The 15,212-nt window shown below is 45.5% G+C and overlaps 1 protein-coding gene across 1 annotated transcript in view; it reads right to left on the bottom strand.

Moving 5' to 3' along the window:
- The window catches only part of CCDC178 (coiled-coil domain containing 178), a 347,153-nt gene that overhangs the window by 301,820 nt on the left and 30,121 nt on the right, over nt 1–15,212 (bottom strand). The window contains exons 3-4 of the mRNA XM_054018208.1: nt 12,002–12,141; nt 10,645–10,679 (exon numbers count right to left, since the gene is read on the bottom strand). Coding sequence (XP_053874183.1) covers nt 10,645–10,679; nt 12,002–12,141 — 175 coding nt within the window. The remainder of the gene's footprint in view (nt 1–10,644; nt 10,680–12,001; nt 12,142–15,212) is intronic.

Below are 15,212 nucleotides of genomic sequence, written 5' to 3'. Positions count from 1 at the left end.
GAAAGCGGCATTCTACCACCAGAAAATGCAGAAACTTCCTGTGGCTCAGTAGAATGACCACATGGAAGTAAGCATCCTAAAGGTCCAGGGCAGCAAACGAGTCATTCTGAGACAGTGTGGGGAGGATAGCCAACAGAATAACCATGTGGAATCTCATGCACTCAATGGATTTGTTGAGGCCACTAAGTTCACAAATAGGTCTTTTCCCACCCTTAGATTTTGATATCAGGAAGTACCAGGAGTAAAAGTCGTGGCCCTTCCTCTGCCACTCCAAACTTCAACAGGGCTGACCTGCTTGAGGAGCAGTGTCTCGTGAAAGAGGACCCTGAAGAGGGACAGGGAAGGGAAGTGGAAAGGAGGGTGGGGCATGGAATGGAACTGGATTGCACAGTCTGATCAGACATTGTCTAGGACTCAGCTGTCTGAGGTAATCAAGTCCCAAGAATTGTAAAAGTGGGCCAGCCGGTCCCCAAAGGGATAGGGAGATGGAGGGGATGGAATAATGATGAACCACTGCCCCGAACAAAGTAAAAATGGGCATTCAGCCTGTGAGGATTGGGCATGTGAAATGTCCAAAACCCGAGCCCAGCTGCTTCCTCTTGTGGGATCTATCCTTCTTCCCGCTGTTTTAGGGAGAGAAGGTTGTACAAAGGAATGCTGCTGCTGTGCCCCATAGTGGCATCTTTGCGAGGACAGTGTGTTCACTCCCAAGGATCTCAAGGCAGCCTTTGGAATCCCTGAAGGAGAGCAAACTGTCATCAGTCTTGTCTGAGAACAAGACTCGGCTGTCAAAAGGAAAGTCCTCAATGGCTTGCTGGATGGATGTCCAGAGCAATCCCAGAGTTGTGCAGCCAGGAAGTCCTCCTCATAGTAACTGCCAAGACCATGACCCTGGCTGAAGTGTCCACAATATCAAGGACAGACTGCAGGGATGTTTAAGCCATCAAGCAGTCTTCCTCAACCAACACTCAGAACTCCTATGCAAGGCCTCAGGCAACTGGTCCTCAAATTTAGACATGGCTGACCAATTGAGGAAATCATATTTGGATAGCAAAGTGTGCTGATTTTGCTCATTTGTAGGTGTGACAGGTTCGGTCACAGAGACCCCCTTGGGACCGTCACCTGATGTGCTGAAACTTCCTCTGAGCCCATTTTCTTTGCCAGTTTGGGACTCCAGAACCCTATCTTGTTGAGCTAGACATGCAAACCTGCTGCAACCCAGACCCAGGGTCTAAACCACACCCCCAAAGCTGCAGACTTAACTGAAAACAGCTCAGCAAATACTCCTGTTTCCAGCACCCAGACACCCAGCTCCCAATGGGATCCAAACCCCAAATAAATTAATTTTACTCTGTATAACGCTTATACAGGGTAAACTCATAAATTGTCTGCCCTGATAGAGAGATATGCACAACTGTTTGCTCCCCCAGGTATTAATCACTTACTCTGGGTTAATTAATAAACAAAAGTCATTTTATTAAGTATTAAAAAGTAGGATTTAAGTGGTTCCAAGTAATAAAAGACAGAACAAAGTAAGTTACCAAGCAAAATAAACCAGTCATTCTGAGACACGCAAGTCTAAGCCTAATACATTAAGAAACTGAATACAGGTAAATCTCACCCTCAGAGATGTTCCAATAAATTTCTTTCACAGACTAGACTTCTTCCTAATCTGGGCCCAGTCCTTTCCCCTGGTACAATCCTTGTTAGTTCCAGCTCAGGTGGTAAGTAGGGGCTCTCTCATGACTGGCAGCCCCCCTCATTCTGTTCCACTCCCTTTTATATCTTTGGCACAAAGAGAGAATCTTTTGTCTCTCTGGGTTTCCACCCCTCCTTCTAAAGGGAAAAGCACCAGGTTTAAGATGGAGTCCAGTACCAGGTGACATGGTCACATGTCCTGTGAGACCCCAAGCCTCCATTATTTCTGGGCTGACTCACATGAACACAGGTAGACTTGTAAGTAAACAGACCCATTTACAACCAATTGTCCTAGTCAATGGGAGCCATCAAGATTTCAAGCCACTATTAATGGCCCACACTTTGCATAATTACAATAGGACTTCAGAGTAATACTTCATATTTCTAGCTTCAGATACAACAGGGGTCTGCAACGTTCGGCATGCGGCTCGCCAGGGTAAGCACCCTAGCGGGCTGGGCCAGTTTATTTACCTGCTGACATGGCAGGTTTGGCCGATCGCGGCCCCCACTGGCCGCGGTTCACCGTCCCGGGCCAATGGGTGCGGCGGGAAGCCGCGGCCAGCACATCCCTTGCCCGCGCTGCTTCTCGTCGCCCCCATTGGCCCAGGACAGCGAACCACGGCGAGTGGGGAGCCGCGATCATCCGAACCTGCCGCGTCAGCAGGTAAATAAACTGGCCCAGCTCGCTAGGGTGCTTATCCTGGCGAGCCACGTGCCAAATGTTGCTGACCCCTGAGATACAAGAATGATACATTAATACAAATAGGATGAACATACTCAGTAGATTATAAGCTTTGTAATGACACCTTACAAGAGACCTTTTGCAGAAAGCATACTCCAGTTACATTATATTCACACTCATAAACATATTTCCATAAACATATGGAGTGCAACATCACAGTGGGGATGATTAAGTATAGATCTTCCTGCCCAGAAGATCCAACCACTTGCAGTCTCTGCCCTTGGGGGCAGACTTGAACTCACCCTGCTGAGCTCTGTTGTTTACCGCTGTTATGACCAGGGAATTCAGGGCCAGGTGAGAAGAGAACCCCTCAAATCCCTGCATGGGAACAAAGTAGTGCTTTTCAATGCACTTAGCCACCGGTATACCGCGGTCAGTGTACTCCACAGGGCTCTCGCTGGCTCAAGTAGCACATCACTGATCAGGAGCGTCACTCTTCCAGGGATGGCGGGCTGTAAAATGTCCACCAGTCTGTGCATGTTCTCTTGAAGAAACTCCACCTGGATGCCTAGGAATGTGGCTACACTGCATAAAAAGCCCTCTGGAACAGAGGGAGAGGACGAAACAGGCAGCATGGCATCACATCCAGCAATGAGGAAGAAGGTCTCAGCTGAGCCAAACTGACTCTCACCCATGGGAAGACATCCTAGGAGGGAGGACTCCAGCAGCTCTGCAGGGAGGAAGTCCACCCATACCTGGGCTTGCAGTTGATCTGAAACCACTGCCGTTGACCTGACGGGTTACTTCAGCATCTAATGGGATGAAGAGCAGGATCTCTGTGAATTCATCAGGGGATGAGGAGCAGGAAGATCATCAGAACCTTGGAACTCATCAGATGATGCAGAGCGGGAAGATGATGATCCCAACTCGGAATCAAAAGTGTCCCAGGATCTCAGCAACATGGGCGGAGCAATGCCTGAGGGAGCCAACAGGCAGTCTGATTCATGTGTCACCTAGAACGAGGCAGGAATTCGTGCCCCCAATGAAGGAAGTACCCTCAATACATAGCATGCCATTGCTGCAGGCAGTGTCGGTCACAGTGTAAACAGCGGTACCAGAGCACCAAAATACATCAACATAAAGTCTGGCAAAAGCTGCCCTGGGAGCACCTACAGCATTTAATGCAGTGAGGCTGAAGAGGGTCCGGTGCCGAGGTCCTCCCCAACCAATTCTGGTACTGGCTCCATCTCCACCACAGGGAGGGGAGATCTGGATGCAGCGTTTTCAGACACAAGGGTTCAGTGGCTCACTCCATCGGAGGGGCTATAGGTGCCGTAGCCCTGAGAAAGTCCTGGATGAAGAGTGAGGTTGGGACCAAAAGGCAGAGTAGGTCTGCGGCTGCTTGGTACACTGGCAACATGGATGCAGTCGGTACTGGCATCTCCCTTATCAGTACTGGACTCAATGGATGCCTGAAGGCCTGAAGTGGAGTAGATGGTACAGGATTTCTGCCTTTCCTGTTCCATACCAGGAAAGGGTCAGTGGTACCAGTGCCATCCCAAGTGCCGGAACCGGTCGCATGCCAATCTGCACTTTTCCTGGGGGAGGCAGAGGAGTTGTCCCACAACCTGGAGTGGTACCAACTGGTCTTCCGAGACCTCTTCCTCGGATCCTCTGTCTCTTCGGCAAGGCACCTGCCCCAGAACAAAAGGCAGCAGTGCTCTCCGAGCCCGAGGGTGATCTTCAACCCAAGAAAGTTCTCAGTACCAGATCAGACCACATGGTCTGTTCAAGCAGGTGCTGCTTGTAGTGAAGGTCCAGCACCACCTGAGTCCTCTTTTTAAACAATTTACAGATCAATCAACGCTCCTTAAGGTGGGCCTCGCTAAAACAAAGCAAGCACCTAGTATGGGGGTTGCTGTTGGAAATCATCCCTCCACAAAATGGACAATGTTTATACCCTGGTGAAGGCATCGCTGGGGAACACTATCTACTGATTACTAACTAATACTAACCATCTAACTGTATACAAGAAACTAGACTAAGACTGAATGCAAGGTTGTGAGACTACAACCACACAGAGTTCCTACTCCAGCCACAGGCGGTGAGAAGGAACTGAGAGGAGTCAGGGTGCTACCGCCTCATAAAGCCGGGTAGGGACCACAGCCATGAGGCACAAGTGATGTCTCTCTACAAGTACTGCTAGGCATAAGTCTCCAGCTCCAGTAAGCTTAGCGCACACACACCTAAGTGGAATACAGATCGGCATCCACTCGAAGATGAACTTGGTACTATTTCCCATCCAGCACTTCCAATTATGAAGTAGAGGAGACTGGATAAATACAGATGTGAGTAGGATGCTTACTGGAGTGAACTTTGCTTCTGTGAAGAAGTTAAATTCAACTGCTTTTGTACTAAGCCACAACAAACCAAACATGGTGAATACTTAAGTTTAAAAGCAAACAATATATTCCAAAATAAAAGAACATAACAGCAAAGTAGGGGGACCAGATGTCCCGATTTTCTAGGGACAGTCCTAATATTTGGTTGTTTTTTTTTATATGGGCTTCTATTACCCCCCACCCCCATCCCAGTTTTTCACACTTGCTATCTGGTCACCCTACACCAAAGCTATAAAGAGTGTTGCTATTATACAAGAAAATAAATATGACAAAGAAAATTAAGACCATGCATCATTCTAGTCTTGCGAGAATTTGAAAATGGTATGCTTCTATCTTGTACTTTCTAATAATATATGATACACTTCAGAGGTATTGGTAGGATGAATAACTGAGCAGGATAAGGTTTAAGTACTCAATTAATTGGCTTATTACCTATTTTAAAAGAGAATAACTGTTTGCCGGAATGTTTTCTGACACCTAAAAAGCCAGCAGTTATAAGTCCCTTGACTTTTACGGGTCCTGTTGTATTGATTTCAACAGTCACAACAGTTCCCAACCAATTATCTGCTACTAAAGGCTTGAGCAAGACACTATGGTTCAACTTCCACTTGGAGAGGTGGTGGCAGGGATCCCCCACCCAGAAAGGCAAATGCAGGGCCCCTTTTCCTGCCCAAGAGCAGCAGCAGAGGTCCCACTTCCCACAGGGAAGCAGAAGATTCCCCCTTTCCCTACCTGAAAAGCCAGGGTGGCAGCAGAGGGACCCACCAATATTTACCCCAGCACCCAGTATGTATCTGTTTGGAGCGCTGGGAGGGGACCAGTGCATTCTTCTCTTGATGCCAAAGTCCTCTGCTTGGATGCTGTTGGTGGGCATCCCTGAGCTCTGAGTCTCGGCATTAACACCCGTTGAGTTGCATAGGGCAGCTCTTCCATCTCAGAGCTATTGTTTCAAACTGTCTGCTGATTCAGGCAGTCATCATTGCATCAGTTACTCTTAATACACATTTTCAAGGGTTTCTTTACAACCATGAGGTCTAGAAACTTATTTATTAAATGAAAGCTGGAATTCTGGTGTAATCAGATGATTCCAGGAGCTAGGGCCTTACACACAGGCATTTAGTACTTATGCTCAATTGCTGAAGCCATAGAGGCTCCTCTGCTATGTTCTACACGTACAGCACTGCAGCCAGCTCCCACATGTGTCAGTACATATTTCCATCTGTCCTATACAGCTTGCATAGACAGTGGGAAGTGGGGCCAACAGCAAGGAAATGAGGAGGGAAGGGAAGCTGGAGACAGATTCTGGGTAATGCAGAATCTGGGAGGCCAGCTGCTGACCTCTACTATTGGGTGAATGGAGGGTCAATAGTAGAATTTTCTCTTCCCCACTCCCTGCCTGAGCCCATCTCAGCTCCTACTCCTCTTGTCTAACTGCAGTGCAATAGGGAAGTATGAAAGAGACCCAGAAAGAGAGAACATAGAGCTGAGAGTGAAATGGCAGGAAGGACACATAGTTGATTCAAAAACAGCTGCAGCCACAGCAACAGACAGCTAACACCTTCAGATAATTAAGACCCCAGATATGGAGAGAAGATGAATGAGGGGATAAAAGGGGGGAGGAGGGGAAGAAGAAGACAGAGAGCTGAGGTCCTTAAGGAAGACAGGACAAAGAAGGAGTGATAGGAAGGGAACTAAAGAGACTGGAAGTTTGGAAAGAGGAAGGAAAGAATAATGAGTGGAAAGGAAACACTGGGAGGACCAGAGACTAAGAATTTTTGGGAAGGCTAGAGTGTTTGTAGAGACTTGTGAAACTGGAAGGAAGTACCAGAATCTGAAAAGAGTGATACAGAAAAATAGGATTTGGAACATCAGCCAAGGACTGCTACTGGAGACACCTGGAAAACATCAGAAGGGGAGAAGTTCAAAGAGTGTTAAGAACACCAGAAGAAGCCCAAGCAGAACATTCACACTCAATGAAAGGAGGAGGGAACTCAATGCACAGCTTGGGAGCCTGTTAGTTTCCCATTCATGCTTCCCCAGCCATATGGAGCATTCCTGGATCTCAGGAAACTGAAAACAGGGAAAAACAACAAGGAGTCCTTGTGGCACCTTAGAGACTAACAAATTTATTTGGGCATAAGCTTTCGTGGGCTAGAACCCACTTCATCAGATGCATGGAGTGGAAAATACAGGAGCAGGTATAAATGCATGAAAAGATGGGAGTTGCCTTACCAAGTGTAAGGAGAGTCTAACGAGACAATTCAATTAACAGTAGGATACCAATGGAGGAAAAATAACTCAGCAAATCAGCAGCCAACCAGAAACAGTCATCTACGCACTCAGTAGCTTGATATCAATCGAACTTTTCCTCATTTTCACTCTCTCTCACATTGGGAAGGAGTAGGGGAAAGGAGCACCTAAAATTTAGTTGATGGCTCTCTCAAAATAGTAGAGAGGGTAGGAGGTGTTATTCTTCAATTGTTAAAATAAATTATAAATATTTGAAAACAGACTATGGATGAAAATGCGTTAAAACATTTGACAGTCAAGGGTTACAATAAATTAGGCAAGGGTTAAAAGGAATTTACCAATACCACTAACAACAAAATTATACAGTAGTGCTAAAAGCAATTTTTTCATACAAATACTGGATAAGTATAAAAAATATTCAAACATAGAAAATAAAATGCATAAAAATTATATTTAAAAATAAGAAAAGATTAAGTATGTATAAAGCCAAAAGGCATGGGTTAAATATATGGCAATTAAAACTACAAAACAGAGTAAACAAATGTTAAATATAGTTTTTAAAACAAAAAAGGAAAGAGTTATTCAAAACACTAAAATGGCAACGGTTAGATACAATTTTTTTAAAAAACAGTACAATCAAAATTCAGAAAAAGGAAGGGTTAAAATACTCTGCATAGCGACAATAGGCCATGATGAATAATATCAAAGCAACAGACACTAGGCTGGGGTTAAGTAAGAAAAAGTGGAATTCAGCTTTAGTCATGAGATAATGATGGGGAAGTCTTAGGTCTCTTTACTTGGTTTGTCTGCCAGGCCCCAATCCTACAAAGCAACTCCATGGAGACAGACCCCTGACCTGCATAGCAGATTATTAACTACACCAGGGGTCGGCAACGTTCAGCACGCGGCTCGCCAGGGTAAGCACCCTGGTGAGCCAGGTCAGTTTTATTTACCTGCTGACGCGGCAGATTCGGCCGATTGAGGCCCCCACTGGCCGCGGTTCGCTGTCCTGGGCCAATGGGGGCGGCAAGAAGCCGCAGCCAGCACGTCGCTCGCCTGCGCCGCTTCTCGCCACCTCCATTGGCCCAGGACGGCGAACCGCGGCCAGTGGGGACTGCGATAGGCCGAACCTGCCGCGTCAACAGGTAAATAAAACTGGCCCGGCCCGCCAGGGTGCTTACCCTGGCGAGCCGCGTGCCAACATTGCAGCCCCTGAACTACACTGATGTCTGCACAGGAGTAGAGATTCCCTCAGGCAAAGCAGTTTGCAGGATTGGGGCCTAAATTAATGTTACTAGACTACAAATTCTTCAGGGCAGGTCCGATGCTTTTTTATTTGGCTGTATGATGTCTAGAACATTTGGGAGGCTCAGCAAATAAAAAACATGTTCATTGGCCAATAACAGTTAGTCCTGATTTCAATTAAGTCAATGTCAAATTCATATATGCATACCTGAGAAGATATTGGATATTGACCAATGAACACAAATAGGATCTGTTTTCAGTGTAATAGTGTAAATCTGGAGTAAAATCACTGAAGACAATGGAGTTACTTTGGATTTACGCTGTCGAACAGAGATCGGAATCCAGCCTCCACCTATTCTTTCATGTTATTGCTGTTATAAAAGATTTAACAAAGTGAAAAAAGGCAGTTCTAAAAACAGATATATAGATGGAGTTGGTATTATTAAGGTTGCCTGATCCTTAAAAGCATCCCTGCCAACCAAAGATGAAAGATTTTGAAACTCACACAACTAGGTCACAAATAATACTGAAAGTACGAAAGGTATTTATTTAGTGTAAAGTTTAAAACTATGTAGGATGAGAAATTTGAGGGAGATGATTAAAAATGTCTATTTCCTCTCAGTATGATCGGTCACCAAGCATTGTCAATTTCAAAGGACTTTTTCCTCTACCCATGTTTTGGAATTGTCTGTCCTCTTTTCTGGGGCCTCTTACATAGTTAAACAGCATCTGAGGTAACTGATCTCTTATACAAATTCAATAAATGTTACATATAAATCGAAGAAAGTTTAAGAAAATGTACACAGAACAACATGAGTTTACAAATATCATTAGGGTTACCATATTTCAGCAAGCAAAAAAGACGATGGGAGGAGCCCCGCCCCCGTCCTGCCCTAGCCCCGCCCCTGCCCCTCCCACTTCCCGCCCCCCTCAGAACCCCCAACCCTCCCCCGTTCCTTGTCCCCTGACTGCCCCCTCCTGAGACCCTCCCCCCATCCTAACTGGCCCCCTAGGAGCCTACCCCTACCTGTACCCTGATTGCCCCAACCCTTATCCACACCCCCACCCCCAGACAGACCCCTGGGACTCCAACGCCCCATCCAACCGCTCCCCACCCCCTGACAGCCCCCCCCCAGAACTACCGACCCATCTAAACCCCTCTGCTCCCTGTCCCCTGACTGCTCCAATCCCTCTCCCCACCCCTGCCCCCTGACAGCCCCCCCCAGAACTCCCAAACACCCCCCCCCGCTCCTTGTCCCCTGACTGCCCCCTCCTGGGACCCCTGCTCCTAACTGCCCTCCAGAACCCCACCCCCTACCTAAGCCTCCCTGTTCCTTGTCCCCTAACTGCCCCCTCCTAAGAACCCCCCAAACTGCCCCCCAGGACCCTACCCCCTACCTGTATCCTGACTGCCCAAAACCTTCTCCATCCCCCCCTAAAAAAGCCCCCCCCCATCTCTTGACTGCCCCCTCCAAAATCTCCCTGCCCCTTCTCCTGCCCCCTGGCCCCCTTACCCTGCCGCTCAGAACATGGTGTTGGGCTCTGTGCGGAGCCAGACACGTGGCTGCGCTCCCCAGTGCAACACACAACCCGGTCCCACCCCACCCAGTGCTGCCAGAGCGGGGCGCTGGGCTGCAGGGGAGGAGGAGCTGCCCAGGCCCGATGCAAATGGCCCAGCAGGCCGGCCGGCTCAGAATGCAGGGAGGGAGGGCGGGGAGGGAGGAGGAGCTCTCCAGCTGCTCCGGAATCCAGCCCGGCAAGCTGCAGTGGGAAGGGCTCTGGCTGCCAGAGCCCCATGCGAGCGGCTGACTTTCCTGTAACCCTCCCAGCCGCTCGCTCTGCTCTGCATGGGGGGGAAATCCCGGACATTTTTAGTGATTTACAAATTCCCCCCCGGACGCTATTTTTAACACAAAAAGGAGGACATGTCCGGATAAATCCGGACGAATGGTAACCCTAAATATCACAGAGCACTGCAATGAAGTATGGTTTATCATAACTAGTCTGTCCTTCACACTTAATACTTCAAGGCCAAGATTTTTAAAAATGAGACTTTACAGTAAATCTACAACTTCCATATTTTAGCACCTAACTAAGCAGCCTGATTTTCAGATGTGATGAGCACCTAACAAATCCCCATGATATCAACTGGTCATTTAGGTCAAATGCTCCATATACCATTATTGATCCCCTGAGTCATCCAGTTCCCCAAAATGCTACATAAAAAAAAGTATGGTAATTATAGTTCCATTCAAAGCAGGGTAGAAAATGTGTGAAGTGCTGAAGTTCATATAGTGTGGGTTTTAGGCAGACTAACTTATCAAACAATTATCTGGCATTAAAACAAAAATCATGTATAATTCTTACCATGGAATTTTCTCCTTCTCAAGTGTACGATCATGCTGCAAACATAAAAGATAAATTTCACTAAGGCATATTGGTCAAATACATGTTTTCTAATGTAAAAGTTCACTAAACTTTACATTGCAAGAGGGACACGTCAATGTACATAAACATGAATTTGTTTTTACCTGCTTTAAAAATAATTATAGCTAATGTGTCTTTGGAATTGTGTAGATCCCAAATATATACAGATTCTAGCATCCTTTCAGTTAAATAAGATAAATGATAACCAACCCTAAATAAGAGTCTTTTTTAAAAAAACTTCTAGTAACAGCTGCTCCATACTATGTCAGAAATTATGAATAAATAATGTTAATACTCAAAAACAGTCTTTATCAATACAAAAGAATACCACTATAGATGCCATTTTATACACATGATCTATTACCCAATTTTGCAATGCATCTTTCATACAGTTTCTCCACTTTCTTCAAAAACATGAAGGAGACAGGGTAGGTTCTCCCTTTAACTTTACTAATTGTTATTTGGAAAAACCTCCTCATATAAGAGTATATTCTCTCAATGACCCTGATCATGTTCCCAGAGAAGTGTGTGGCAAATTTCCTGTTATTGTACTATACACACACATATGCATTTTACCTTTCTTCTACCTATCTGCCAGTATATGTATCACCTCCCTCATGTCTTCTTTTCACACACAACTTAGCTTCCCTACTCATATTCTTTTTTAAAATGTATATGCCTGCTGCAAGCCACCTTCCAATCCTCCTGCAAAGTTTCCCAAAGTTTGGGAAATCCTACATACCAAGCTCAGGGAAAAGAAGATGCATAAGTCTCAATTCTACCAACATATAACCAGGTAAGAGAAAATTAGATGCAGTGTTATCAACACATGCTTTTTAGTGGACATTAGAATAAAGAAACACTGCCTTTTATTTTTAAATCAAAGAACTATTAAATGTTGCTAGAAAACAAAATTATTTATTAAAAATGACACAGACGTGCATAGATCAATTTACTTATCTAGTTAGTTTAGTGTAAAAAAAAGTTTTTTTAATACCATGCAATATACTGGAACAATTTGGCTTAGGAAAATCAAGATGTCTTCTATGTGCCTTTGGATGATGATGTGTGAAACAGATAGAAGACAGCTTGATTTTAATGAGGTAGTTTGACCCTCCAGGACTGTACATAGCTAAAAAAATGTCTTGACTAATAAATAAACTAGCTTGACACTGGTTTAGAAAGAGTATACTACTTTCCATTATTATAAAATAGTAATGCTTTTCAAAGATACAATCTGGTTATCTACTCAGACCCAAGATTCTATTAATATTTGACAATTTTAGTCATACAGTACCTGTTGAAAGGAGCTTTCTATCTTTACTTCCAGCTCTTGAATGTGATGAATAGCTTTGTTAACACATGGAGATGGAGTATTTACCAAAGCACAACTACGACGCCTGGTGGGGTAACCTAGGAGCATCTCTTTATTCTGACCTGAAAACAAAATGCACACCAAAAGTCACATACACATGTCAGCATTTTTTTCTTTAATTTTCAAGTAATAAATCTTGGTTTTATGATTAAGAAGACATAGCAACTAGCTCTAACAATGTGAATGCATTTTGCACAAAGTTCCAGCCCATTGTCATTTACAACAGCAAACATCACATTTCAGATTTTAAAAAACTGCAAGCAGAAGTTGGCAGAGGATTAAAAATACAATCTAAAAGGTGAAAGGAGAAACTCAAGAAAGTATAGAAAAATACAAAAAGGAAGAAACTAAAAAAAAAAAAAAAAAAAAAAAAAGACAAGACAAAGGAGCCTGAAGCCAAAAAGCAATTTAATGCATTCCTCCATCTACAGCTCATCACAAGTAAAATGAGTTTGATGGTTTATTTCTAGCCCTTAGTGGATAATTGTCCAAATCAGGAAAATGACAATGACAAATAACAGGAAGTGAGTGCCAGCTTCTGCTCTAGAAAGGCCCAAAGTGGAATAGAAAAGGTGAAAGAATCTCTCTGGTGGACCTGATTGGCAGCTCTGCATATACTACACCTAGCTCTAGCCAGCGTACACTTTTACTTTTTGAAGGAATGAAAGCATAGAACAATCCTTTTCATTTTGGGGCAGTGAAACTATCCCAGGAATAAACCATTTTAAGCAAACACTTACATTAAAAAACTATAAGGTTTCCCTGAACCCCCTACTCAATTCTATTACCTAATAAAGAACCAGATTGTGCTACCTGACTCACATGCAGCAATATCTTATGACCTGCTGAGTAAGGGACTGTACATCTTAAGTAAGGGTATCAGAGTCTGACCCAAAATGTCATCTATTGAAGAAACCAGGAATTATGCCAAGATACTGAATCCAAATGAGAGTTTTGAAGAAAATATAGAGAATGCCATGTGGCTGTCCTGCAGAACTCCTGGATATAAACTGATGTCAGGATAGCTATTATCACTGATATACCTGAGACTACATATACCTTCATATGCTCTGAAGATTCAGATATAACAATAAATCAGATTAAGATGTAACAATGAATATGATACGAGACAGCCATTTATATATAATTCTCTTGGAGAAAGTTTCACCTAATCTCTTGGTGTCAAATGAAACAAACATTTGGATGGACTTTTGTAATGACTTTAAACCATTCCAGATAAAAACCAAGGACCTTTTAACCAAAATTTGTGGTGAAGGGCATTATCAGGATAGGAATGACACCCTGCAGAAAATGTTGGCATGATAATTGACTACAATAAACATCCAACACTGCCTCTGGAAGAAAATATGGATGACTGTACCTGGAGCTAGCTAGCTAGCTATACCCTGCTGCACTCTCCTAACCAGTAATGCAACAGTTGCTCTCCCCCTATGCCCTGAGGCACAATCTCTCTCACAGGTCCCCCTGAAATACTGCAGTTCTACATCATGCATAATGTGGGCCAGTACCTAAAAGGCATTATCTGGCTCAAAGACTGCACAGTTAAAATGGAAAAATACCAGGAAATGCAAGAGTTAAGAGTCCTAGAATAACATTATTTCTAATTTATTGTAAATATGTAGAATCTTCTATTCCCAATTTCTTTGTTAAATCTGTACTAGATTAATATTTTTGAAATATATTTCCAAAGACATGAAGGATATGGCCAAATTAATATTGCTGTGAATGTTGCAGTTCCTGATTTTCTTCAAATCACTAGTTTAACTGAGCAAGCTCACTTTTCCTTTTTATTTTTTAAAAATAAGATTTTTAAATTCTTTAATTTTATTAGATAAAGAAAATTACCCTCTAACTGCTCAATTTTCTCCTCAATAGATTGTAACCATGGGTTACAAGCAGGACTTCACAAATCCACTCACTGGTGGCAAGTAGGAAATGTACTTCAGTGAAAAGGATTCCACTCATCATTTTCTGCAGAATTTAAAATTTAATTTAAAAGGACACTTAATTTCAAATCTAATCAATTTCAGTTTTTCCAGACAGAAGAACTGAACTCTAACTTCAGGGGAAGAAGAGCCAAGAGTAGGTAGTGGCTAGGGTTACCATATTTCAATACTGCAAAAAGAGGACACTCCGTGGGGCCCTGGCCCCGCCCCAACTCCGCCCCTGGCCCTGCCCAACTCCAACCCTTCCCCGTGCCCCACCCCAACTCCACCCCTCCCCCCGCCCCAACTCCGCCCCTTCCCCTGAGCACCACGCATTCCCCCTCCTCCCTCCCGCCCCCCGGCTGCTGCTGTGCTGGGGAAGTTGCTTCGGCTCCTGCTGCTGTGGAGAGCGGCGGGAGCCGGGAAAGTTGGAGCCCGGGGAAGAGGCAGTCCCCTTACCATGCCTCCCTATTTTCCCGGACATGTCCGGCTTTTTGGAAATTCCTCCCGGACGGGGATTTGAGGACCAAAAAGCCGGACATGTCCGGGAAAATCCGGACATATGGTAACCCTACCCTAGAGCCGCCTCCCGCCCACCCACCAAAACCCCCAGGCCTCACCTCAGAGCCGCTTCCTCTCGCCTGCCAGACCCCCCCCCCCCAAGAGTCGCCTTCTGCCCGCCCACCGGACCCCCCCAGGCCTCACCTCAGAGCCACCTGTTCTCCACAGGGCCCATCCTCAGCCTTCTCCTGACTCAGTGCCCCCTCTCCTGAGAGCCTGCCCTCCGCAGCCCCCACACTCTCCACAGCCCCTGCCTCAGAGCCCCCCACCCCCTCCCATAGCCCCCCCTTCCATAGCGCCCCCCACCTTCCACAGCACCCCCACCTCAGTCCTCCCCTTCACCTCCCTCCATAACCCCTACCCTTCATTTCCCCACCTCCTCCCATAGCCCACCCCCTCCACAGCCCCCAACTCTCCACAGCCCCTGCCTCAGAGCCCCACCCCCTCCCATAGCCCCCTACCCTCAGAATCCCCCCCACCTCAGAGTCTCCCCCCTTCACCTCCCTCAGGGGAGCCTCCACCCCGCTCCCAGCCGGACCCAGTGAGGCTGTGGCAGCTCAGGCTGCAGGAGGCGCTGCAGCACGGGCCCTTCCCGGGTGGGGGAGCTCGGGGTCCCGGGAGCTGCC

The sequence above is a fragment of the Malaclemys terrapin genome, chromosome 2 (genome assembly GCF_027887155.1).
Source record: "Malaclemys terrapin pileata isolate rMalTer1 chromosome 2, rMalTer1.hap1, whole genome shotgun sequence".
In the NCBI taxonomy this organism is placed as follows: Eukaryota; Metazoa; Chordata; order Testudines; family Emydidae; genus Malaclemys; species Malaclemys terrapin.
This window is presented reverse-complemented; position numbering and strand designations above follow the sequence as displayed.